Genomic DNA, 26,050 nt, shown 5'->3' with positions numbered 1-26,050 from the left:
TAAAATACAAAAAATAAATATCCGTGTCATTTTTAAAAACAAAATAAATTATGCAATAAAAAACTTTGATCGCAAATTTTTTATCTGTTATCTGTGCTGTTATGTAAACAGCAAATTCTGATTAGAATTCATTCATTTTATTCCCCTTTCCCTTTTTTTTTTTAAAGATTCGTGTTTCAAACTGTTTAATGGATTGTCTTATCTGTTGATTGACCATTCTTATCGCTTGATAATGAGTGTTGGCACTGTTCTATCTAACCTCTTCCTTGCTCGTATCTAAGTAAGTAAGTCAAGACGAATCTATCAAACTGTTATGAATTACTTCCGCTTTGAGTTTTTTTGTTATTGGATTCAATCGCATATCGCGGCACCTTTGGCTCTTTGTTCGATTGTTGTAAGCGCTATCTGTGTGTGTAGGAAATGACATCATCTCATTAAGCATTAAGCTGCACAATTGTACTGCTAATCCTGCTGAAGTGGGCGAAAGCTTTTCTAATTAATCGTTTTGTTGTGCAGTTGAACGTTGGAAAGTGGATCTACAATTATTAGTCACGTTGTAAGTGGCACGTCAATGTCAAGAGCGCTCATATGGTTTTACAACGGACGATCAACAGGTTGGCGTGAGTGAACGGTGAGTTACGGTGCGATCGTGCGAACCACGTGACAAGAGTTACCCGGTTGCTCACATCGGTTGCCATGGTAAAATCGACGCCCAAACAGGTTCTTGCATCCATGGGAGCGTTTTGTTTGGTGTGCTGCACAGTGGTTTGTTCGTCTAAAAAGAGCTTTTGAATTACTTTATTTTTAAATTTATCGTTTTCATAAAATCCTCAAAGTTTCTAAGGAATTCCAGTGTAAAAACACAAAGATTTTTTGCGAAAAGACTCTCGAGTCATGATTTGAATTATTCTTATGAATTTTGGTTGCAATTACAGAATAAAAGGTATCGCTTCTGTTTCTAGTTTTAAAATCATTTTATTTCAATTCTGCACAACTTTTAACAAGCTTTTCAATCCATAATTACATTTCCTATTAAAATTGTAAGAATGTAAGATCTCTGGACACCCGTACTTCTGAGCCACCCGTTGCGAAGCATACCGAACAAAACTCTGTAAAGGCCACCGTTGCCACCGAGGTCTGTTGTGGAGCTTTTCGGAGTTACGAGGCCCATTCCTAGCATTCCAATGTTTCTGAGCTGAGTGTCTGTGCAAAGTTCTTTCGTTTGGATGGGGTTGCTTTCATACCTCCCATACCTATTCTTTGCGCCATTATTCCGATTCGTTTTGGTGTTTGGTTTGAAAACATAGGGGAAAAACCCGTTTCTTGGCTGAATAACTTCTGGTGCCATTACTGTCGGCCAATTGCGTGCGTATCGATGCAGGTGTGCGCTCATCGAATGCAGGGTTGACGGATGTATTTTTTGTGTTATTTTATATGTTACTTTAATGTTTTTTTTATTGTTTTTGTTTTGAAAAAAACTTATTACAGAAGATGATCTGATAAGTTTTGTGCTTTGTATACAGATACAGATGAAAACTTTTGTTGAAAAACACACTTTACGTATTAAAAACTATTTAATATTTTAAAAGCTTCAATAAATATTTCTTCAAAATATCTTCAAAAACATGTAATAAATATATTGGTTGAATAAATCTTAAGCCATTCCTTCCATCACCCTTCCAGCACCTAAACAACCCTGCCCCGAAACCCTGATTTGAAAGGGAATGGCAACAGCGGACCACGGGCACAAATCATGATTGCTGACGTGCGTACGGGTGTATTGGTACGGGCGCACAGCAAAATCACACCGTCGGCGAATGATCACGCGCGTCCCGTGTATAACTGTTTCGCCGTTTCACCCGCGTACACCATCCATGTCCCCTGCCGGGCGGCTACAGGCACATCCGATTTCTCCCTGCACACGCACACTCAACTCCGGTCCCGGGTGTCGGTCGGAGTCGGTTGGCTGGCTGGTTTGTTCACCTGCGATCGGCTTAAGCGCGCTCAGTTTTAGTGCAGGAGCAGTGGCGACCGAACGCGTGCAGGTCTGTTGGTGTTGGGGTAGTTTTCATGAAAGCTCGCGAGTGCCGTCCCGTACCGTCGTATGCGTTTTGTGGGTCGGAATAGTGGTGGTTAATACAAAGCAACAAATACAAGGCGGAGAAAAAAAATAATCAAGAAACACAAAACAGTGCCAAACAACAAGTGTGTTCGAGCGCCAGCAAGTGCCGGACCGTGCTGTGAATTGTTTGTCGTCGGTAGTGTCTTTTGGTTGTACCGTGTAAGTGTGCCGATATTATTGCATTAAGATTTCTGCACTTCATCTTTAGCAAACATCACTTGAAAACTACACTGCGAGGAGAAGGCAAGCAAATCGAGCTCCGTGGTGAGATAGCGGATTCATTTTCTCTTCTTCGTGTGTGCTTTGCTGGGGATGCTGACGTGTGTTTTGTGGTGTGATAAGTGTTTAACTTGTTTAACATCCAAGTTTTATGTGGAATGAGCTGGACGAAGAACCTTAAAACACTAACACAAACTAGGGAGAATCATTCTATTGGTTGTTATTCGAGCCACCGTGGCCATCAAACAAAATGGAGTTGCGAGAAGATGTGCTCGGAACGATGATCGCGGGATCGAGAGATCGAGGGGCACCGTGAGATTGCGTCGCATATGTCGCACATGCGAGTGAGTGAAGAAAGTGTTGATCGGGAGAGATGACATTACAGGAGGTGATCGGATCGGACAACCCAGTGTCGAACGATAATTAGTGGTGGTGTGTTAAATGATCTGAAAAGAACGAGCATTATGGAGGGCTTTCCGAACGGGGGCTTTTTCTCTTTGTAGGTTAGGTGATAATGTGAGCTAAAAACAAGAGATTAATAGCCATATTGCAGCTCAAAAATTTCTCTTCCATATCATTCCCATTGTAGAGGTCAAATAACAGTTTTGAAATCGAAAATTAAATTAAATTAGGTCCTAAAACTCATCCTGTTTCGCGCTATTTTGACTCTTAACTAGAACTGCTCGTGCCGGCACAGGAGCACATGTACACCACACATTAAGGATTCTCGACTGTCGTCATTAGACACCCACATCGGTTGGTTTGCCGTTGGCATAAAAGCGTATTAACGAATCGTATTGGTGGATTTCTATGTGTGTATGTGTGTTTAGGTGCCTGTTGCGTGTGAGTAAGGACGTTTTGTGGGTGACGTGGCCACTTGACCGCATTAATGTCCTGAAATATAAGGTGACCCAAATTGGGAGCAAACGATCGAACTTAACGGTCAGCTCGGCGTTGGCCGAAAACACGAGGCACAAAGTGCTGTGGTTCTTCTAATCGACAAACACCCACCACTGCTAGCCATCGGCAACAATCTGCTTCGGAGAATTTTCGTCCAGCGGAATTGAGCATTGAAGCATAATCGGTGATAGAACTTTTTCCACACGCGGTCTTGTTTTTTGTTGTTTGTTCGTGCTTTTTTGTTCATGATTATGGTTGGAAAATTAGCACACTGACCGCTTGCCGTTCCACCTTCGATCGATCTCCATTCAACGGTGGTGAGCCGTTTTGAGGTTAGAATTTAACGTTGTGTGTTTTTACCTCCTCATCGAGCATGGGTGTGTGGTTGAAAATCGAGAAGAAAAAATCGGGGAAAATAAACAAACAAAAGCCGTTTTCCACCCGCCGTACAGGGGTGCACGTGTTTCATATATTAGCGCAAATCATAACAACGTGCGGGCTTAGGAAGGGACATAAAAACAGAGCGTGAACTCGGTGTTGTGGTTTGTTTTCCAGTGTTTATAGCACGTTTGTTCTGCAAAAAATCGCTTCAAACTGCGCCTGTTTTATGGTGTAAAAATGTGAAGTTAATATGAACTGGAGGAAAGCAAAGTTCAGCAATTTTGACCATGGAAAAGTGTAACGAAGGCCTGATGGGACTGATTGCAAGCGAGATTCTCGATCGATCGGCGAATTTTTAAAATGAGTGTAATGTGTTTGTTTTGTTTTAGTCCCGGTTGTTGTTTTCTTAAGCCCAAACGGTTTTTTGCGTGCTGTGATAAGTTTGTTCCCTGCCCAACACTGACGCCATGTTTCTTCTTTTGTTTCCCTCTAATTTCTAATTGACAGGCGGATAAAGGTTGTACCGAGAAAAATCGGTCCTCGGAAAAAAACCAGTTGGAAAAATAAGCTACCAAAAAAAAAAAAGGTAAGGTAAATATTTTGGTGACATTTTTCCGTTAACAAAGAAAACAAAGCAAAAAAAAAAAACGCTCACTCACACTTCCGATGAGCTAGCATTTATCGTTTTGCTGCTGCTGCTGCTGTTCCTCCCGATACGCCCTTGCTCACCTTGAACTGGCGAGGGAAGCTTAGCTTTCACGATTTACAGTGGGTAAAAATACAACGAAATACACACAAAATAACAAAAGCAGCAACGCGAGCGATCGTTCGCGTTCAAAATTATGCAAATTAGCGAGGAAAACAAATGACAAAACCTTGACACAAACTGGCTGGTCGTCGTCTGCAACGGTTCCCCGATCGGTTCTCAAAGTTCAGACTGCGACTGCTTCTTTCGGTGTCTTCTCGCGATTGCTTTTGAAATAAGCAAGAAAGTGACTTTTGCTGTTTGTTGTTTGTCGCTGGGAACAACCCTAAAAAAATCAAAAGTTTCAACAGACGAAGGAAGACGAGAAAAAAAGAGACCCCATTTCTATCATTTTCCCTTCCCGGCTACATTATTGTTTTGTTTCCATTTCGTTTCCCCGGGCTCGGGTGCGAAACTGAAGTTGATTTGGGGGGGATCGCGCAACCAGCATTGTGTTTTCCCGCTGCTCTGCTGTTCATCTACTAACGAAGAGAGAGAGAAAAAAAATGCATTATTTCACAGCTTCTGCAAGTTGAGGTGAAATATGAAAGCGAAAGTTTCCGGACAGTTTCTTGACCGGTGTTGGTAGCACCCGGTTTCCCACCGGAAGTCACCGGGAATAGTAGGGATTGGGAATGAATGGAATTTAATTTGTTTTATTTTTCAACCCACCCACCACCCGTGGACCATGTCGAGCGCGGGGAGCTACTTGTGTATCAGCAATTTAAATGGCCTGCCCTGTAGTAAAGCGCTAATTGTAAAAGCGCCCCAAAATGTGAGGTTTTTTTTTATCACACGAGTGAGCGTTTGGTTCGGGGTATGGGGGTGCAATGGGTGTACTGTATAATGTAATAAATTCTATTCATCACGGGCTTAAGACTTCAATGGATGAACTGGGTACAATAAATAGAAACTTAAATCCTCTTAGCATATTTTTTTAATATTAATATTGTTGTGTGGAATGTCTATGAAATTATAAATAATAGATGGGTAGATAAGACTTTGTGCTTACGCATAGATGGTGCAACAAGAAATTAATCCATATGATGTGCAGTTTCAATCTTCAGAAAATACCTATGTAAATTTGACAGCTGTCAGACCATTAGTTGGCGAGTCAAAATATTTCCAATATTCGTAGTTAAAAAACAAAACATATAGTAAAAAATAACAGCCTGATAAATATTACCTCATACCTGGCAAGATTTTTTACAGAATTCGGAAGAATTTTACAAAATTCCCTTTATCTTCTTCTTCTTCTTCTTTTTGGCTTTAAAACCTCCTATGTCGTTCCAACCAGTTCTGGCTAATTGATACCACGTAGTTGGGTAGTCATTTTTCAATACGGGGCGGTTAGGATGGGATTTGATCCTCTGTCCTGCCGTTTGAAGACGCGCCGTTATCCGGAAAAGACTAACGACTCGGCTTTTCCAGAATATAGGCCTTTTTTGAGCCCAAAAACTTATCATACTACAAAAGAAGTTTCCAGGATAACTTTTATCGCTGTATCACTAGTAAAGGCAGCTCTTTTCAGGTGTGAGATTGTTTCAATATGTGGGATTTAAGCGCTGGATCAAGTTCTTTCGAGACCACAAGCCAACTGAATCTTGGAGGCTCCTAACACGTCGAATCTGTTGACTTGGCCAAGTGGAGATAGTAAACCAAGAGAAGATAGTAAAATTATTAGTGGAGAGAGAATTTTAGAGGACCTTAGGGAGTACGGTACCCTCTAAATCATCGAAGCTCCCAGGAACTCATGATTAGCTTACAGGAAGAGTCCTCTTGGAGCTTCTTAAAAGCTCGGATCCCTCAATCATTTGCTTAGTACGCTTATACTCTCTGTATCTACCCAACTTTTAGAGACAGTTTTCTTAGTAAAAAGTTCTTATCAAGAACACTAGGTTCCTGCAAGCAGCTTACCCCTGAACTCAATTAATTGCGATTTACTTCATGCTTCATTCATGCACGGAGCAACCGCAATTTATTTCCATTGATCAAGCGAGTACGCGCGGTAGTACGTTTGCGTCGAGTACATTTCTCACGGGACACATCATACCCCGACAGTGGGATTGGCTCCAACGGAACGCGGCAATACATTAGCAATCGTTCATGATCTCATCAGAATATCATCAGCGTCGTATGTGTGTGTGTGCCTGTGAATTGTAGCGACATTCATTCCCCATTTTTAAAATTCCTCCCAGACGTCCCCAGCACTACGCGAAGCTGACTCGCTACATCTCAGTAGCGGAATGCATTAGCGTTACCTTGAAGTAGTATTAAAGCCTGTACCACAACAAGAGAACGGCGGTTGTTGCTTTTTTTCGACCCCCAATCCCCCTTCGGTCGGTCTCGCATTAGCCAACACTATCGCATCCCATCCGAGCCCACAAACACCGATACCTTAACGTATTCCATCTGGCATCCGAGCTTCTCAGCCGGATCGCCAGAAGGCACACCGGGTGGTTCCGTCACGAACCGAGCAGGAACGGTGGTAAATCATTCGTACGCTCAATGGATCATGTGTGTATGCAGTCATGCATAGAATTGCATCACATTTGATGCTGGTGCAGCGCCTCGTTTTTTTTGCTTCGTCTCAAACTCAACGTTCCCTCTCGGTTCCCACTTTTGTACGGTAGCTTATTAGCATGCAAGCTAATGATGGTGGTTTACCGCGGAATTGGAGTTGGGTCGGAGTCGATAATTGTAGCGACTGCGTGGCTGCTTGTCAGCTATGTCTCGCTCCCGAAGCGATGACAGCCAGTCTTGAGTTCGACGACGGAAGCAGAGCTCAACGTTTGTGTCAAATGTGCATAACGGATGTTCTAGTTTTCCGGTTTGCCATTTTGTTTCCATACTTCTCCGTGGCCTGTGTGGTTATGATGTAGCAAAGTATTGCCCCCAAGGTTGTGCGGGGTATTGGCCGTACCAATGGCAAAGGTTCTACAACACCAAAAACAGGCGAGGGCTCCATAAAGGTGGGATGTGTGGTTGGGTAGCAAAGCAGCGCGGTAGCACGCGAATCGTGCGCTCGTTGGTGGGAGTGTTCTATGCCGAGCTTTACTACTACGACGCAGTACCCTTCGCTCCGTGATTGACGCGTGGTCCGGCTCGCAAGCGATCTGCGGGGATTCTGTATCTGTATGTCTCATCGTCTTGCGGACAGGACACAGCAAACTAGTGGCAGTGGAAGAAGGGGCGAGTTAACCAAAAACCTGTTGGCATTGAGCAGGTCGCACTAGGAAGCGAAGGAATGATTTTTTTGATTTCGCTTTCAAATTCATTATTATGCCAACGCCAATATGGGTCCTGTGGAGACTGAGACTCACAAAAAAGCACGATAAAACGCGCTTTTGTTGGAGATTTCTTTCGGATATGGACGTTTATGAAGCTGATTATGGTTGTGTAGCTGTTGTAAAAAAATAATTGGCTGTTTCGAGCATCAGCAATAGCACCACCGATCTGAATCGTAATGGGCCAAATTATGTACGCCTTTTTGGTGCACACCTCACAATACTGCCCCGTTCCGCGGTGTTTGTCAATTTCTTTCTACCATTAAGTGCGCTGTAAGTTCCCCGAATATGCGACATCAAGGAGCTAATCATGCTCGATCGCTGATTTTGTCGACCTCCGCATAAAAGCCCCGAACCATTAATCTTGGCACATTTTTGTAGCTCCAAACATGACACCAACAATATCAGCCGCGGATGGGGGGAGCTCGCTCGGAGAACCGATTAATCAATGGTCCGACCCAGACCACCGACAAAGTGCGAACGTACGCAAGGGTACGCCTGCTCCGAATAGGGGACCGGGACCGGTGTGTCCTTGCTCACGAATCTTTACGCCGTAAACTAAGCGACTAATGCGACTGGGTACGAGCGAAACACCTGCAGCGGCCGTTGAAGTCACCAGAGGTTCGAGAGGTTGTCGTCAGCGGCTGTTGAAACCACATTCCGATCGCCTTCCCCCAGGTCTCAGAAGGTTTTTTCCACCTCCCAAGCGCTCGATCGCACCGACGGGGAAACATAAAAGCTGAACAAATAATCAGTGCCGAAGGGCACGACGCACGAACACACCGGACTGATCGAGCGACCAAGCGGGTTCGTTGCTGTTGCTATCATCGATGTCACTTGTTCACTTCGGCTCGGTGTGTGTGGGTCGGGCAACCGATCGTATGATTACACGTGTAGGGTCGTAGGTGAGCGACCGTGTGGCGAATAAGTTTTTCGGTGGTTCGCAACAAAAGATTTTTCGTCGTCGTCGGGAAATTCGTTGTCACATAGTAAAGCTGCGATCGAGATAATGAGCGCGAGCGAGCGTGTGTTGTCCGATGGATTGGATAAGTGTGGCGAATCACGGGGCGACCGCTTTTTTGGAAAGAGATTAGTCCACGCTTTGGAGTGCGCCCGGGATAGATACGATAATTTCGATTGCCATGCAATGATTGGTACCTTGGTGGTGTGTGTGTGTTTTTTTTCTCTCGCTTCAAATCTTTGCTGTTTGAGCCGGATTTGATTAACGGCCCCCACCAAATAAAAAAACCTGACGCTTTTACGCAACATTAGCTGCTGCGATTAGCACCGAAAGCACCCGATTTCTGTTATTAGAGATTTAAGTATAATTTCCCAAAGGGCTAAAATGAAAGTGTGTGACTTAGGCTGTCGGAATTTGTGAGTAATGAAAGAAATAATTTGAAAATGATCACAAAAGACGGTTATTAGGAGTAATTTTGTTATCGTAGATTATTTGACTAAAACGGTGTGTCAGTTATTTTTTGAATCAATTTGTTGTGTAGGATTAATGGTTTATGTCTAAAAATGTCAGAAATAGGTTACAGGGCTTGTTCAAACTCTTTGACAGTGTTGTGAATCTTTCTGCTAATGCTATTCCATCTCTATGAGATTCTTCTTTTGCAATTTCTTTTATTAAACACACCACCACTATCTATGGAGATCAAGATGTAGTTAACCTAATTAAGGTCGCGGTGATCGTTTCCCATAGCTTGGAGTGCGTATTCAATTAATTTAAAACTCTCATGATGGAATTCTTTTTGTTGGTCACCTCACTACGACGAGCGGTTTTAGCTGCGGCACAGCAGACCATTGGCCCTTTGCATCAGCATCATCATGCGTTTGCCGCTGGACAAGGGTTAGTCGGAGTGTGTAGTAGATTTTCTGTTTTGCTGAGGCTTTTTTGTTGTTGTTTTGTATGTCTTTCTTTCTTGAGCCCTACCAACCCTTCAGCATCATTATGATCAGCGAAGCTGAGTTTAAAAAAAAAAAACAAAAAAAAAAATCATCTTAACGTCTCTATTGATTGCCTTTATGGTGAATGCTGCTCTAATGGAATGCTGCTTCCCGTTCGTTCGTTCGATGATATCCCGTTCGTTGATTGAATTTATGTGTGCTCCAAGAAAGTATAATAAACCCTTTAAAATAACTGTAAACTTTTAAAGAAAATTTGTTAGTAAATGTGTGTCTTGGTTTCAAATTTTGAATAGAAGCTGCTGAAGACTTAAAAAATTTTAGAAGAGGATCTGTAAATGGTAGCTTCTTTAGCTCTAATTCTAGAACTCCTTGAAGATTATAATCAGTTACTTTAAAATCTTATTTTTGCTATAGAGAAAGTCTTGTTTTTATTCGAATGAGGCGATGGAGGAGTCGCCGCTCTTCACTTGGCAGGTCCAGAGTTAGAATCCCATCCAGACCGTCTCCCCGTATGAAGGACTGATTATTCAGCAATGGGTATAATCAAGTCACAGGAAGCCAGAATTGGCAAGCCGAGACCTTTTCGAGGTTGTAGTGCCAAGGAAGTAGAAGACTTGACAGATGGATTAACATGTAAGGGCCGAGTGTGTGAGAAAGGGCTCACACCTCAATAGTAGACTGCAAAGGGATAATTCTTTAAATTTTCCTCAAATATAATAATTCTTACTATTTTAATGTTAGATTATGTAAATAAGACATTGACTTATTTGGATGTACAAAGTTTGTCTACCTTGCTGTCTACCTGAGACTTGAAAGTCCAGCAGTTAATAAGTCTGTTCCGATAAGTCCAACTGTTCTTTAAATTACACGATTGCAAATAAAACATCGATTGTTTTGGATCTTTAAGGTTCGTGGGCCTTTGTAAATATCTGAGACTTATACTTCCAATAGCTGATAAGCCTGCTTCTCATAGGGACATCCCAGTCCTACGGAGAACACAGAGTCGTCTAGAATTATTTTATTTTAATTGGAGTAGATTTAAACCCTTTAAAATGTGGTCAGTAATTTGTATTACGATTTTTGAATGATTTTTTATTAAAACTTCCCACATTTTGTAGAGCTTATTTTATTCGAAGTGATTTCAAGGCCACTAAAAGGAGTTTTTGATGAAGTTAAACACTACCATCGTTCTTCTAATGAATTAAATATGTCTTTAAATCAAAGCATGAACGTTTCAAAGCTAATTAGCTCAACACCACTTCACTTCCATTTTCAGGAAGTAGTTTCCTGCCAGCACACTTGCATCCGGTGCACCGATTTCCGTCTCACGGCATAATCATTCACGCTATCACGTCCAAGTTCGACCGAAACGCTTTAGTCTATCGATCCCAACCGTACCAATCGCTTTTGCTTTCGCAAAACTTGTTTCCCCATCGGTCTTCCTGCTAGAAAGGTGGTTCATCATCTTGCAGTGCCTTTTGTGCCGATATGTTAATAGACTCACACGCAAATCATCATCTCGCTGCTGGCAAACGGGTTTCCTCGCGAGTGAGTCTATTTTTGTGTGTGTACAGTTGCAACACGCCTGGTTTTTTCCCTTCCACCACGCAGCCAGGCCTAATGGATCCGGTGTCTGGTGTTTTGGGGATGTTTGGGTGAGAGTGTGTGTGTGTGTGTGCGAGAAAGGATTTCCGTTTTCATTAGCAGCAGTAGCAGCGGCACTACACGCAAATCACCGTTCGATGAGGCAATTGCGATTGATGGTGAATTTTCCCGCCCTTTAGGCGATGAACGCATCATACCCGGGTGTTTTTTCGGGGCGGGGTGGGGAGCTTTCAAAAGAGACCGCCCGGTCCGGCCTCGGCCGTCGGTGCTATGTCGCACACAAAATGTGCAACATTTGATTGAATTATTTCCCCGAACAATCGGACATTCGGACAACGGCAATCGACGAACGGTATCGAATCGTTCGGCAAGGGACAGCTTGCTCGGCCGGCAAGGTCTTTCAAGGGGACAACGGTCACCAAGTCCGTTGGTCGGTTTCCGGTGGTTTGTGAAGGTTGCTGTGCGTGACACTGGGGCGATGCGTGTGCGATTTTCATGACGATCCGGTACAGCTTTATGACGGTTTTGATCGCCTGTTCAAAGGATGTGTATAAAATCCGCCACGCAGAAACTTGTGTGTGAGTGTGTGTGTTTTTATTTTCCACTTGCACTCGGAAACCGTACGTTCATTCAGCTGCAAGGGTATGTGTGTCCGGCGTGCTGTGAAAAACCTGTTCCGAAGCTGGAACCGGGCTGACTTACATCATCATCATCACCATCATCACCATCATCGTTGCGAGTAGTTGTTGCGCATGAATTTGCGCACTGTGGGATTGGGGCAGGAATTTGAGGAGCGCGAAAAACCTGTCCCTGCTGGGACAGCGAGCAAGTGTCTGGGTATGTAAACAGCCGCCCCGGGGCACTAGGTTGGTGGAAGAAAAAAATGCGCCCCACATCAAATGCGGTCTGCGAATACTCCCGGGGGTGGTGTGAGTAGTGGAGCTACATTTTGAGCTAATTTTACTTTCGTCAAGCAATTTAAAGCGCTAGACGAAAGAATGAAAGTGAAGCGAAACAGGTTCTGAAGACACCAGAGCCGCGTGTGCCGCACCAGAGCCCTCTCGGTCACAGCATAAACCAATGTCGCAGCACCGTCTAGTAATGTTTGCATCGGCGGTGGTTGCTGTTGGGTGTGCTTTTTTATGTAACCCGCGCAACCACGTTGGTTCCGAGCCGGTGACCTAGTTGGCGTAAAGGGTTGACCGTGTGTGCATGTGTGTGTTTTGTTGTCGGTGGCTTTTACTTGCCCGCCGCTGTATGCGGTTGACCGAAATCGAAAGGAAACCATTGCGGACCGGAGGTGCGTTTGTGCGGTTGGCGATGGTTTCACGATCGAGCAGATTGTGCTGGCGTGTCAGCTGGTGCACGAGCGGTACCGAACGCATGGAGAATCATCGGTTGTGAGCATGAATGATCAGGGATTCATTAGAAAGGGACAAAACTGTGAGACAAAGCGTCACATTCTGGCAGTAAATTATAGCAATTTTGGCATTCATGTAAGTTTTTGTAAACTGTATTTGGGGTTTTATTGAGTTTTGTGAAGACGAATAAATTGCTTCGAGTACCCTAGTTTTACATCCCTTAATGGACGATTCTGAACTACTGCTACATTCGAAGGCTGATGAAAGAAAATTAAAACGAATCGACCTAAAGAAAACCCTTTCGTGTTTACTATATTCAACTTATTGACTTATATATGGCAGTGTTCATGGTATCGACCAGACCGGTGGTAGAACGGAGGTTTTCAAACGTCAGGGCCGGGGTTCAAATCTCATCCGAACTGTTCCTCCGTAGTGAGAACTGACTATCCAACTACGTGGAATCAATGAGTCTTGTAAGCTAGGAATGGTTGGCATAACCTTAAGAGAGGTTGGGATTTTCGGCCTCATTAACCTAATTCACCTAGCAATACGCCCAGACCGCTTTTAATGAAGTCAGAGTCAACGGCAGGCAGTCCTGAAATAGTTCAGATTGGATTCCAGATTCGATCCTTATATTTCGAATCGAATAGTATTATCGAATTCGAATAGTATTATATTCGATCCTTCCAGATTCGATCGATAGTCCAGAATCGATTCTTATGTCCCTGAAGTTCAATATTAATATTATTTGCTAACTTTCCACTCTTTAAATTTTTCAAGGCAATTTTCTGATATAAATAAGTATATATTAAAAACGCTACAAATATTATACATCACATTGTTTGATCACAAAATCCTTAATTCGAACCCTTTTGTCCCTTTTAAAATCTGCAAAAGAGAATTTAAGCACCGAGGACATAGATTTTTATGGCCGATAATAACATCCCCTGTTCGTTCTCGATTTAATGATTACAACATCGACAGCTCCACACGAACCCATGGGTACAGTAAAGCCACAGCCAACCAAACCTACACACACGCACACTCTGCTCCTCTCATAAATCCCGTCGTTCTCAAATTATCTTCCCCAACTCCTCGTCCAACCGGCTGCTAACGTCATGTTTGCCCTCTGTTTGCTCAAAAACCATGTAAGAACGCTTTAAACATTCAACGCCAAAAAACCAAACACCGCCGAGTGTACAGCTCCAATCCTCCCAGGAGCAATGCGTCAAGTGCGTGGTGCCCAAATGACTGCGGGCAAAACCATAAAGAAACAAACGAAAAGCGAACCAGACATCGCAAATTGATTTCGTGACTCATGCGTCAGGATTTCCGGGGTGTGTTTTTCATTTTCGGCCACCGGTTTTACGGCACTCGTACTACCCACGCTCCACTGCCAACATGTGTCACAAAGGCTTTTCCAGAGTGAGAGAAAAAGAGAGAGAGGGAGAGGGAGAAACAGCTTCCCTGCTTGAGCAGCTTGGAAGCGAGCTCATCCACAATCAAACGGCCAACCCGAAGGCCACCGGAGAAGAATCAATGGGCTTGGCCCCACGATTGCTTTATGTGTTTATGGCCATCAATATAGACATTTGGCGCGGGACCATGGCCCGCTGGTCGGCACACCATAAACTGTATCCGTTTCAAAGTGTTTCGGATTCCGTGCGGGGTTTGCAAGATGCGGCTTTCCTTCCAATATGCCTTGGGCTTCAAGTGGCGCTGCATTACTATACAGCCTCAGAAAGGGGTTGAGAGACCGTGGCGGATAGAAAATCAATACGCTACACGGTGTTTACATTCGTATGCGGAAAATTGTCAATATTGGTCAGTTAAGTTTTCATTCGCGGCTGCTTGCGTCATTGTGGCGCATCCACGTACGTTGTGCCTCGCCGCATCCCGGACTCCGTCAAACTGAGATGTGCCGAACGAGAGGGAAACCGCTGCATACCAATAAGTGCGAGTAAATGTCCACCCTCGAGGGGGTTTTGGGTGGGAGTTTCTCGCCCGCCGATGTGTCAGTTCCCGTTTTTCGTTGGTTCGTATTGGAGTTGCGTTGAATTTCAAGGTTACCGCCACAGGGCACGGATACTGATTGTGGTTTTGGAATGCAAAAGTGAAAACGAGCTCTGGGGCACGGAAGCCTCAGAAGAGTTTTAAAATTTTGCCCACAACCACGGCCAAGGCTGAAGCGAGAGATCATCGGAATCACCCTTCGACGGCATTTGCATACGGCATATGGGTGCGGTTGGATTTGGTTGGTTTTGTAAAGCAATGGCAAGAGAACTCTTTAGAATCAGAGGAACTTAGGTGAAATCTGAAGCATATTATGTAAAATATTTTTTGAGCTAAAATAAAGCATAAAAACCTGATGCTTGATAAGGCGCATCTACTTGGAAAACTAAATTAAGTTAATTCCTAGGAGACTTAAGGCCTTGGACCTTGGATTAAAGCGATACAATTCTTCACGACAAAGTGCAGAAAACATTCAAAATTTAAAGTTGAAAGAAACATTTCGCTTCATGATGGATACCGAAGGGTTTTTTTTGCGTACACAACCGCAATGATCTGATCCGAATGTGCTCCCAACCGGTGTTGTCTTGTCTTCGTTTGTGCTTGTTTGTCTACCGGCAAGGGCAAGACGTCTGTCTGCAGACCACGCAAATAGTACAATTGTATGGCTCCCACCTCCCCCTGTGTATGGATGCACAAAGGATCAAACATGTACGGTGCCTTATCAGCTTTCCAGACACGCCCGCGAGACGTGTCCCGGTGACTGGTGGCCAAATTTCCAATGCGAAACATGAACCAGTCGATGATGATGATGATGATCAGGCTTCTTTCGAACCCGGCCAAAACAACTCACGATGCACGGTCAACCACGAACGGGGGTACGATTTAATGGGGATGCATCATCAGCTAGAAGCTTGCTGCTGTAGCCAACGCTAGACCACACTGCGCGGTCCCCATCATGCACACCTGTGATTATGAAACAGAGCTCCACGTGGATGGAGCAAGCGAGCGAGCGAGGAATAGAGAGAGAGCGCGTGCGGGACAGCGAAGTAGCAGCAGCAGCACGTTTCGTGGACAAATAATGAACTTCTCGGACTCGTTTTGTTTGAAGATGATGGTTGTGCACGAGATGGAGATTTGCACAAGCGGCGGCCACATTCGCCATGCTGCAAGATGGCTGTTGAAGTGGCTCGATGGTGACGATGCTGATGATGGTGGTTGAAGATGTTTGGGTTGATGTCCACTCGAGCGTTAATCGAACGGAGGTCGAATCGGTTAGAAGGGAAGACGCGACCCGATAGCGCCTGTGCGTGCGTGTGCGGGGTCAGTTGTGCTTTTCTTTTGGACAGGCAAAGATGGGACCCGCCACTCAGCCGGTGGCGACCGACGGTCTGGGAACTGGGTCTTGGACCGGAGTCGCAGCCAGCATTATGTAACGCGCGTAATTCAATGGACAAGATGAGAGATAGTCAGGGGGAGTCGTGTCGAGCCATCAGTACCGGGAGGGGGGGGGGGTCGACTGAAGGCGGTGCGATGTGTTGTCTCCACCATCTTACCGGGGACGACTGTCCGAGGCAATAGCGTTACTTTAGATACAATCGCTTAAATTGTTACAACCTGTTACCAGATCGGCGCTGATAGAATGGATGGTGTTTAATTTAAAGTTTACCATGACGTAGAGGAAGATTGAGTTTTTGGATTAATTTTATTGGGATTTGAATTTGATTTGAAACATTAAAACTGAAGGTAAAAAATTGTAGCAATGATTTGGGTAATTAAAAACAGAAGTGAAAGTAGTCACAAACCAGATTTTTGAGTCCTACACCTTACTATCGTCTTATCTTCCATTGAAGTTGAATAGATCGTTAGTAAGGTCTCACTTGGAATCCAAAAATTTTGATGTAGAACCTCTTCAAGGCTTGTTCAGTAGCGTACAGCTCTGATAATTACCAGTACCAGTAATTGATTAGTTTTCGTATGAATTATTCCGAGGTAGCAATAAAGACCAGGCCTTGTTGAATTCTTGTTTAATACAAAAAAAATCTCCAAGGTGAGATAATGGAAAATTCTGTTCATACTTTGAATTCCAGACAAAGTTCATATGCAGACAAGAATATTTATGTGGAAATCTTGAGTTGAGCCATCGGACCGCCATAGTAATAGCTTCTCTAGCTGCTATCACGAAGGAACCGATATCAAATCTCATACAAACCGTCATCCGACACGAAAAAAGCTTTTTCTCTTCCAACAGGGTTTAACTACCATGAATTAAAGTTTATGCGAAGCCGCTAGAATTGACAAAGCTATTACATTATTTATTAGCTTTTTCGGAGAGATGTTCGTATTTCTTATCGCATCCAAAAAATCATAAAACTGTCTATTTATAATTTGTATAAATAGTTGTTCCGAAAAGCTCATAAAGCTTCTCCACCAAGTATTCGCAAGACTTAATAAGACACCCCCTTTTTTATGACCTACTTATCAAGCAAAACTTTACTCTTACTTTTCGCAAAAAAATCACACACACATTTCACAAGCACTAGGGCCCCATTTACATTAACTCTGTCACATTGCGGATTGGGTCTGGGGGGTTTTTCCTCCCCTAGCTTGAAGCCTAATTTGGCCAATCGGGTAAGGACGGATGGACACTGCATCGCTAATTTTGCTCCACTTGTCAAATCGAGCCCGAGCGAGTGCATTAGCGAGTGGCGCCCAACACCCCCCCTCCGAGTGCATAAGTGCGCATCGGTGTCAATTCCGTGGTGCCGTACTGCATACATGGTAAACTTTCGTCAATTTGTACCCCACAGCTCACCGGGGAGGGTGGGTGTTCACCCTCAGATTACCGCCATCACAGAGCCGGTAAGCGATTCTGGTTGCTGCGGACGTGCATTGCATTTTTGGTAGTGCGCTTTTGTGCACAGTTTTGCACCGCGATGAAATGGCATTCCGAAATTATGATCTAGCGTGTGGAGGAGGCAATCCTCGGGGAAGGGTTGAGGGAACAGTAAATACGGCACGGCGAGCATAGCAATAAGGGCATGTTCGGTAGGAGCAAAACGAAAGGGAAACCTTGGCCAGAGGGAGGGTGGAATGTTTTATGCAAAAATAGCGATTCGTGATTGAATGATGGAAGCTTTTCAAACGGATGACAACCGTACGGTGTGATGAAAAGGTTCTTTTTTTGTTGTTGTTGAGAGTCCGTAATGTCACTTATATGGCTCGGTTGGATTGAGTAAGCGAGCATAAGTGCCTCACGAAGACATTCGATGGCATATGAGGTATGCGAGGGACTGATTGTGTGTGTGTGTCTGTATAATGATAAACATTACCGAATACCGAAGATGAGATCTCACGGTTCATCTTCCTTGACCTATGGAACGCCCGACGGTCTGTCACCGATGGCTTTGGAATATCAATCGACGATAAATTATTATTTTCGTTAGCAACTTTCACCACCGCGATGGGGTTCATTTACGATCGTCGATGATCGACGATCGCTCCCTGTGGCAAGTGCCTTATTGACTGTCCAAATTGACACGGATTCCCTTTCCGCAGTGCGCATGTGGAATGTGAGTCCCTCCCCCCAAAAAAAACCCTCTCCAACTATTTAAACTTGATGGTAAAATGGCACGGTAGTTTTCAAAACGCGTTTTAATTAGCACCAATTTTATATTATGCATGCGGTAAGCGATTTGGCTCGTAAATAATAAAGAAAAAGCTGCAGCCCAGGCTGACACTTTTGCAGTTGTAAAATTTGTCTGCCTATTCAACTGTTAATCTGATTGTAAAACAGCACCGGTAAGCCACAATCATGGGCGCTTGATTTTTTTCTTCTTCTATTTGAATGGGGGAATAGTCATTAGCTAAATGATTCATAGCGACCACCGCAACACCCGGTCCGGGGAGATTGAAAAATATGGGTTAATTAAGTCGTAAATAGAGCAAACATTGTTCAGGCAGGGCAACGATTTTAATAGCGGCAATCGGTGTAATAAAACAATTTTCAGGCTGTTTTTCGGAAATTTATGGTACGAGAATTAGGAGAGTGTCTGCATTTAATAGAACATTTCACACATGGTGGATGGTTTTGATAAAGTATTTTTTACACCGAGATTTTTCTTCTTTAAGCATAAAACTTTGCTACTAAAACGAGAACAATCGATGGAAAGTTTTTGAGCCCGTAAAGTATACGTAAGATGGGGCTACCCGCTTTACGACATCCCGCATGGCAAGCGTTTCTTTAACACCGATTATTCGTTCCCAAAGTCGCAATGGCGCAATAAAAGAAACCAAGCAGTCACAGTGCGCGAATCCATTGTTCGCGAAGAGGGACACAACGCTGCGTTCTAATCGTTGCAGTGCAATGAGGGTGCTCGTTTTTATTGTTGTCTACCACTGCATACGCATCTGCCGCTTGTGTTGCATTTTATTGCACGGAGGACAGTTTTTGGCCATAATATTGCGACGTTTGGCTCGGTGCTCGAGTGGTCCTGGGAAACATAATGATGAGGCATCTGTCATGTTTAATCCGTCGGCGGTACTTAGCACACTTGCTGTACTTAAACCACAATGGCTACAATTTTCCCAAACCAACACTCCCAAAATCAAGCTGCTGCTGCGAGTAATCGTTGGCATTAACATCTTCGCAACTATCGGCGACTACGCCGCAAGAGACGAACCCCACCAGTTCGTAACCTTAAAATTCGTAAGTAAAGGGGCGTGTTGGTTTTTCCTATGTAGGCAATCATCGCGGGGTGTTTTTTTTAACTTGGCAGCCATTTATTTGCGTTTTTGAATTGTGTTTTTCGTTTTCGATTGCTGATTGTGGTGCTGCAAACACATAAAAAAGTTCCCAAACTGACAGTGGGAAGGAACCATCGACATCGGGGCCACAGTGTTAACGAGTGATTTTAAATAATGACACGCACAGAACCCACCAACTCGAACACGAAAACAATCACCTCGTGGTGTATCGTGACACCATCCAAAGGGATTCCGCCCAACCGCAGACGGCTTGTCGCATTCAATCAGTCTGCCGATTCGATTAGGCCGAGCGCACGGACGGACGGGATATTAGCCAGACCAGGTTGACAGTGAAAATGGGGAATGATTCGCTTGCATAATATTTCTCTCTGCTTTCCTTCAATCGCTCAATCTCACGCGGGCGCAACGAAATGATTTTGCAGGTGGCGATGATGAATCCGAAAACGGTGCGGTGGTCCCCGTGACAGACCTGTCCTCCTTTAAGGGGTTTGTTTTATAGTCGTTCTCTTGTTTGCTGCTGCGTGTACTGCGTTTGTTTGCGTATGGAGAGGTCTATGAGGCTTTGCGGAACGCAAAAAAAATTATACAATACCCCATCACAGCACCGGGAGGGGTAAAAGAATAGCCAATAATGTAGAGGAGGAAAGGTTTCGAGCCGGGCACAAAGCACGCCAAGCCTGGGTTGGCATGTTGCGTGTCGAAGAAGGAAGCTTTTCGAACGCTGTCCATTTGCAGATCGAATCGAATTTGATTCAATTAAGCGCGAGCGGGGCGGTATGCTTTTTCTTGCCCGTTGTTTCCTTATTTTCCTTCGTCGGTTACAACAATACACGTTGCATCGGGTTCGCGGTTTGATCGGCTCAGTTTCAATCAACGTTTAAGATTGCGATCAACAGAGACGAGAAGCCAGCAGAGAGGCACGCACGGGAGAAAGTGTTATGCTATGGAAGCAAGCGACTTGTGATGAACTGAAAAATAGACCTCCATGAAGGGATGGAAAGTGTTCATTATCTAATTAAGTAAACTTTTGGTAATGGTTCACTGCATGGAATGCCTTGCAATTTTGTTAGTTTTATTTGGGAGTCTCAAATTTGCAATTTGAGATCTTTTTTTTTAACATGAATTCCATATGTATATTTTTGTAAAAAGTAATTCCTCCAATAATTGCTTTCAATTAAATTTGCATTCCATGATTTGTGATGTTAAATGCCCAATGATTGACATAGTTATTGCTCAGTCAGAATGAGCAAAAGTCATACTAGATGATACTACTAGACTTTTTTCCTCCTAAGTACCAGATAGCGCCATCTGGCGTCAAAAGAAGAAGGCAAGACTGTTAAGTGTATGGTAAATGAATTACTGCCAATTCCTATGCGTTAAGGTTTCAAATGGAGTCCCGGTTTTAAAGACTTGGAAACAATTGTAGTTCTTTTTCCTGCCAGAAAGACAATTCAGCAGGAAAGCAAGACGTCTCCCAATTAATAAGTATGCTTACTCCTATCTAGGAACTACAGGTGCCTTTCAACTTTCGTAGCATAGATATCAACAGACATACACATTAGAGTAGCATTTTTAGGGAACATTTAGATCGAGATAACAGTTTAAACCAGTTTGAAATAAAATGTAAATGTATGCCCTCTCGCACATGGTAAGACCGAGCATTAAATTTCATTCAAACGATTTTCTCCAGGTGCAGGGATAGCTCAAGGATGTCATAAATGACAGATACAGAACTTCTGAATGTATAGGCTTACAAGAAGAAGAAAAAAAGAAAAAAGAACACGAAGGAGTAGAGATGCCAGAAGTGACACTGGACGATAGGACCACATATCAAATCCCATCTGAAATGCCTCCGCAAGCGCTGAACTGGCTTTCCTGCTGTGGGTAAAATAACATCAAGGAAGCTATTAGTGGCAGCCCAAGACAGAAGAAGAGAGAAGCATACTTATAGTTCAGCTAGGAGCTTTTGGGAGAAATCTGAAACGTCTTTGTTTTCACTGACTTGATGTTATTCTAATTTGGATAGTCAGACCGGCAAATGAGATGTGACGCCGATTTCTTCGAGTTAGCAGTGTTACATCAGCAATGAAAGTAGTGCATGTCATACAAAGCATTTCCTATTTATTGCCTAGCATGTATGGATCTAGTCGGGTGGATAGCCTATAGCCTATCAAAAGCACCCTGGATAAATTGAGCTATCTCTAATGATCGTAAACAAATGAAGTACTGGATGCGCTTTAGAAGATGCGCTTTAGAACAACAAAAGAACTTACTTTACAATACCACCATTTGTTCGTAATAGTATTCATACACTTCTGAAACAACCAAACTTTTATTCCCACAAGATGGCTTTAGTTGGCTTTATTGACAAACTTCATTATCACTCTCCATCCATCCCGCGCGGTGTATTATTTCGAGTGAAAATATATTACACACCCGGCAAGCACCGAGCAAACAAAACGCGTTCGCGTCAATAGAAAGTACCAACACGCCGGTCACAATTTATGCACACGTACCGGTACTAGACGAGCGGTACGGCTCACGGCTCGTCACTAAACCACAAACTTCCACCCCAAGTTCCAAGCATTCCAAGCTCGTCATTCATCGTTTGGAAGTTTTGTGGTACAAAACGTAATGCAAAATAAAAATGTGGTTTAAAAAAAAAACGACAGTGCGTTTGCTTGCTTTCCAATCGGTTTTTCGCACAATATTGACACGAAACCGCCATAAATAATATATTACTTTACTTTAAGCGTGCATGATGATGATGGTACGGGCTGGCTTTACATCGACACACGGTTTTTTTTCTGTGTGCCATTCGAAAGCCGGTAGGTGTGATGGTTAATCGAAATTGAAAGTACAGCCAACAGCGTCGTTCTTGCCTATCGGTTCTTCCTGCTCCGTTCCCTTGGACCCGCGAGGTTCACATTCCCAGCCACAACTGGCAGAACACGTTGATGGAAGCTTGCAGTGTAGAAGGAAGGAATGAAATTTATCACACATTTTTTCCGATTGCAAATTTTTCCCCACCACCCACTACCATCTTCCCGCGCACATACTGGCGCGTTTATGGTGTGAATTATACGCTGCCTACACTGTCTGCCAGCCCATCGCCCCATTTTTACCCCCATTGTGTGACTGGATACCCGTCCGCGGTGGAAGCATTCCCGGCAAACTGTTGCATTTACCCGGCTTATGCTAAATATTCGTTTCGGGCGTACAGACGGCGTGTCACGAACCGGATCGATATACCCGGGAGGGAGGTGGAGAGTAAAAGTGGCGTGCAGTGAAATGTGGCATCGACGGGAAAAAATGTTGATCCGCTGGTGAAACGGCACCGAGACCGAAAGGCGAAATGAACGGAAATTACGGAAGCAGGTGAAACGGACGGGTCGTGCGAGACGGGGGAGGGTGGTGCGCCGAGGAAATCGATGTAAGCCGAAAATGCCAAATGTATGTTTGAGCGAGCTGTGATCATTTTTTAAATGCTGTGCTCGATGATTTATTATGCAATGTGATGTAAGGTTGTAAATTATTGGAGGGAAAAATGAACAGGAAGCAAACACAAAAAAAAAAGAAACCGTTTGACGGTCGGTGAGATGAGTTAGTCAGTGTTTTATGTGGATCATGGGGAAAAACAAGTGTTGTGTTACAATTTTTCGTCAAATGCACTGTAAATGAAAAGTTACATGAATGCGTAAGAAGATCCATCTTTCGGGTATTGGTTATTTTTGATAGAGTTTTTGGTAAATATTCGTTGTTAACGTTGTCATTTCTATTTTTTGAGCATTGTGGAAATTAATGTAAAATGTAATGTATGAGTACATTTTCCTGTTAACATTCGCCAAAAATGCTCTATACTCTATGTTTAGAATTTTATACATAAATTTATTTCTTCCTTTAAATTTCACATAAGTTATATTTATTAAGTATTCTACAATGACCTTTTAACAAAAGTTTTTCAATTTATTTATTTTTATGTATTAATAATAGTTCTTCTTTTTTGTTTTGTTTCTTAAGGGCGGCTTGGCCATATTGCTTAAATAAACATTGTAGCTTGAACAAACTATTTTTATCGCTTTGCTTTTACACACTGTGAATCAATGGTTATATCACAAAAAAAAACAAGAAAATATATTGGAATGATCTTAACTCCGATGTTATAAATTATAATAAATTTTCCATTATTTAAAATTACTGCTCTTGAAAAGTATAATAAGTATAAAAGTTCCAAAATATATAAAAAAAACATCAAAAAGATTTTTTTTTATTCATAAAGAACGGCCTGGCCGTTTTGCTTAAAGCTAAATTACAAATATAAGTACAATTCACGATGGTTTGGAAACATTTCCTTCTCCAAACCGTGAAAGGGCACCTTATCCCGGGTGAGCTCGGTTGACAAAAAGAATTTTTAATAAGAAAATAAATAAAAAGAAAAACAATAAAGATCATGAAAAAAAGATATAATAAATTGAAAATATGCAATAAAATAGTAACTTTTTCCTATAGTAGATAATAGCAATAAAGTTATTTACTTTATATTTTTTATCCGTCCTTAATAAATAATAAATAAATTAAAAACTTTATTTCTATTTTTTTTTAAATTAGCTGGTCTTATGGTGTTGTCCTTTACTGTATTTTTTCAAAAAGTTGGTCCTGATCCTATCCTATTCGAAATTGTATTTTATTATTTTAATGACCTGAACAACAATTAACATGTGATTATAACTGTTCAATGCTGAAACACACATACACACCTATAACTGTAAAACAGAGCGAAAAATTAGCTGTCTTATCTGCAACGTATTTGATTCTAACACCCCTTTAACGAGCCACCACTGATGAGAATCGTACATATAAAGATAGGGGTGTGTCTATTTTCGTCACTAATTGGCCGTACACTACCGTTTGTTTAACATTTCCGCTAAGAATTTAAATTGATTCATTTTAACAACAATAACAAAAAAAAACCCCGGCACATTAAGCTTATGCCCATTGCCCACAATCGTACATCGTTCTCGATGTGCGTGTGCTACTGGGGTGCATCCAAGCGCTACTATCGTACCGGTTAGAATCTAAACCTGGTTGACAGTGGCAGCTTGGACCGAGCGTTAGTATTAATTTCGGCGAAGGAAAACATCTTCCCTCGAAGCCATTTCCCGCGCGATAGGCGGAAGAAAGTCTGAAGGTCCGGCCTTACCGGTCGAAAAACTTATAGGAAGAAGTGTTTTTGGTGAATTGGAAAATGTACCCTGTCACGCCCAAACGGTTGATTGCCCGCTATGGCAACCCTCGCAACCGGGGATTCAGCCTGATCGACCAACGAACCGTGGCCAAAAGGCCGAGTGTGAGCGTGTGAGTGTGTGGCTAATTACGGCCTTCGCCTCCATGCTGTTCGCCCACGCCTGAACAAGGTGAGGGTCTGTGGGTGGTGATGCTGACGGTGAGGGTGCGTGAAGTATGAGAAATAGCGAAATAATGCTATAAAGTCATTACGAAGATGGTCGAGCAGTGTTTGGGGCTGGTACTTGGTGGCTTTAAAGCGTCGCAAGCTGTCTTGCTCGTTACCTAGAGCGCCTAGGTGCGTGAGTATTGTGTGTTTTTGCTTCTCTAGCATCATTTTGTGAGTGACCGCAATTGTATTGCACAGTGACCCGTTTTCTTGGATTGGGTTGACCTTGAAATTTCTTCGCACAGCACATCAAGCGTGGTGCGGAATGCACAACAAACCGCTCCCAACGGTGGAACTTAACCCTTGAAGCTGAAGTACTGCTGATCAATAAAAATAGAGTTGGAGAGATTTATTTTTCCACAATAAACTAATATATGAAGCACACAATACCATTTGGTGTTTGTTTGATCAAAAAATTACATTTATACTTACTTAAGGGACGAAGACATCACAGACTCCTTTCTATTTTTGTGACACCATTGCAAGCTGCAACCCCTGTCTTCACCCTTGAGACCACTTCACAGCATGCCGTGCCCTATTGTTGTGCCCTTTCGCGTCAAACACCGTTAGAGTCGTAAGAGGGTAGCAAAAGGAATTTATAACAGTAATGATTTAATTATACCATTGAACTATCTAAAATCCTCGCCTGGAGCGCTGTATGGCTGTAGTTAATTTCGAACACAGGTTGTCGATAGTCGAAGGTCAATCGACGGAAATAAATCACCTCTGGCGTAGCAAACAGTTTACGATTGTGTTCCTTTTACTTATCCGAAGTCCGTACTAAAAGAAACACACGCACACACACCTCAAACACAATAATTGAACAATCAAAGGCAAACTAATTAAAAGCGAACAGTTGCCGCCTTATTGTGCGTTTTTCTTGTAAAGACTTCCTAAACAGTTTGTTCCTACACGCTGGTTCAAGTGACACGGTCAAGTTCACTGTGTGTTTTGATTCGTAGCTAAGGATCTGTTCTTGTGACTGTTGGTGGACTGTTTGTCCAAAACAGCCTGCTTGTACCGGAAACATGGAAACCCCCAGGCAGCGCCGTTATGTCTGCTGCTAGCTGACATGAGTAAAGTGTGATTTTGGGTTATCACTTTGAATTTTAGCGTGCCAGTTCCGTCTCTAAATGGCGCCTGGGAGGTGATGTCCAATTTTCCACCTCAGCTGCGGAATGATGCTTTGATGCTGCTGGTGCTGCCGTTCAACGGGGCTTCACGGGGCATTGCTGTTGAGCGGTGCCTGCATAAATTGTGAATAATCTAGCATTTCCATCTACCGGG

General features: G+C 43.2%; 1 protein-coding gene across 13 annotated transcripts in view; it reads left to right on the top strand.

Moving 5' to 3' along the window:
* Positions 1-1,743: 1,743 nt before the first annotated feature.
* Positions 1,744-26,050, top strand: part of LOC118511255 (putative ferric-chelate reductase 1 homolog) — a 50,340-nt gene continuing 26,033 nt past the window's right edge. For 2 of the 13 annotated variants that reach the window (XM_036054115.1, XM_036054114.1), the window contains exons 1-2: positions 1,850-2,045; positions 4,130-4,208. Coding sequence is in view for 2 of the 13 variants with exons in the window: in XM_036054105.1 (XP_035909998.1) it covers positions 1,818-2,045 (228 nt within the window). In the remaining 11 variants the exon portion in view is untranslated. Of the gene's footprint in view, positions 2,387-4,129; positions 4,209-26,050 lie in introns of all 13 variants that reach the window. The other 11 variants (XM_036054107.1, XM_036054108.1, XM_036054111.1 and 8 more) reach the window with 8 other exon arrangements.

Source organism: Anopheles stephensi, chromosome 3 (assembly GCF_013141755.1).
Source record: "Anopheles stephensi strain Indian chromosome 3, UCI_ANSTEP_V1.0, whole genome shotgun sequence".
Taxonomy (NCBI): Eukaryota; Metazoa; Arthropoda; class Insecta; order Diptera; family Culicidae; genus Anopheles; species Anopheles stephensi.
The sequence above is the reverse complement of the archived record's forward strand: the minus strand, read 5'-3'. Positions and strand labels throughout refer to the sequence as shown.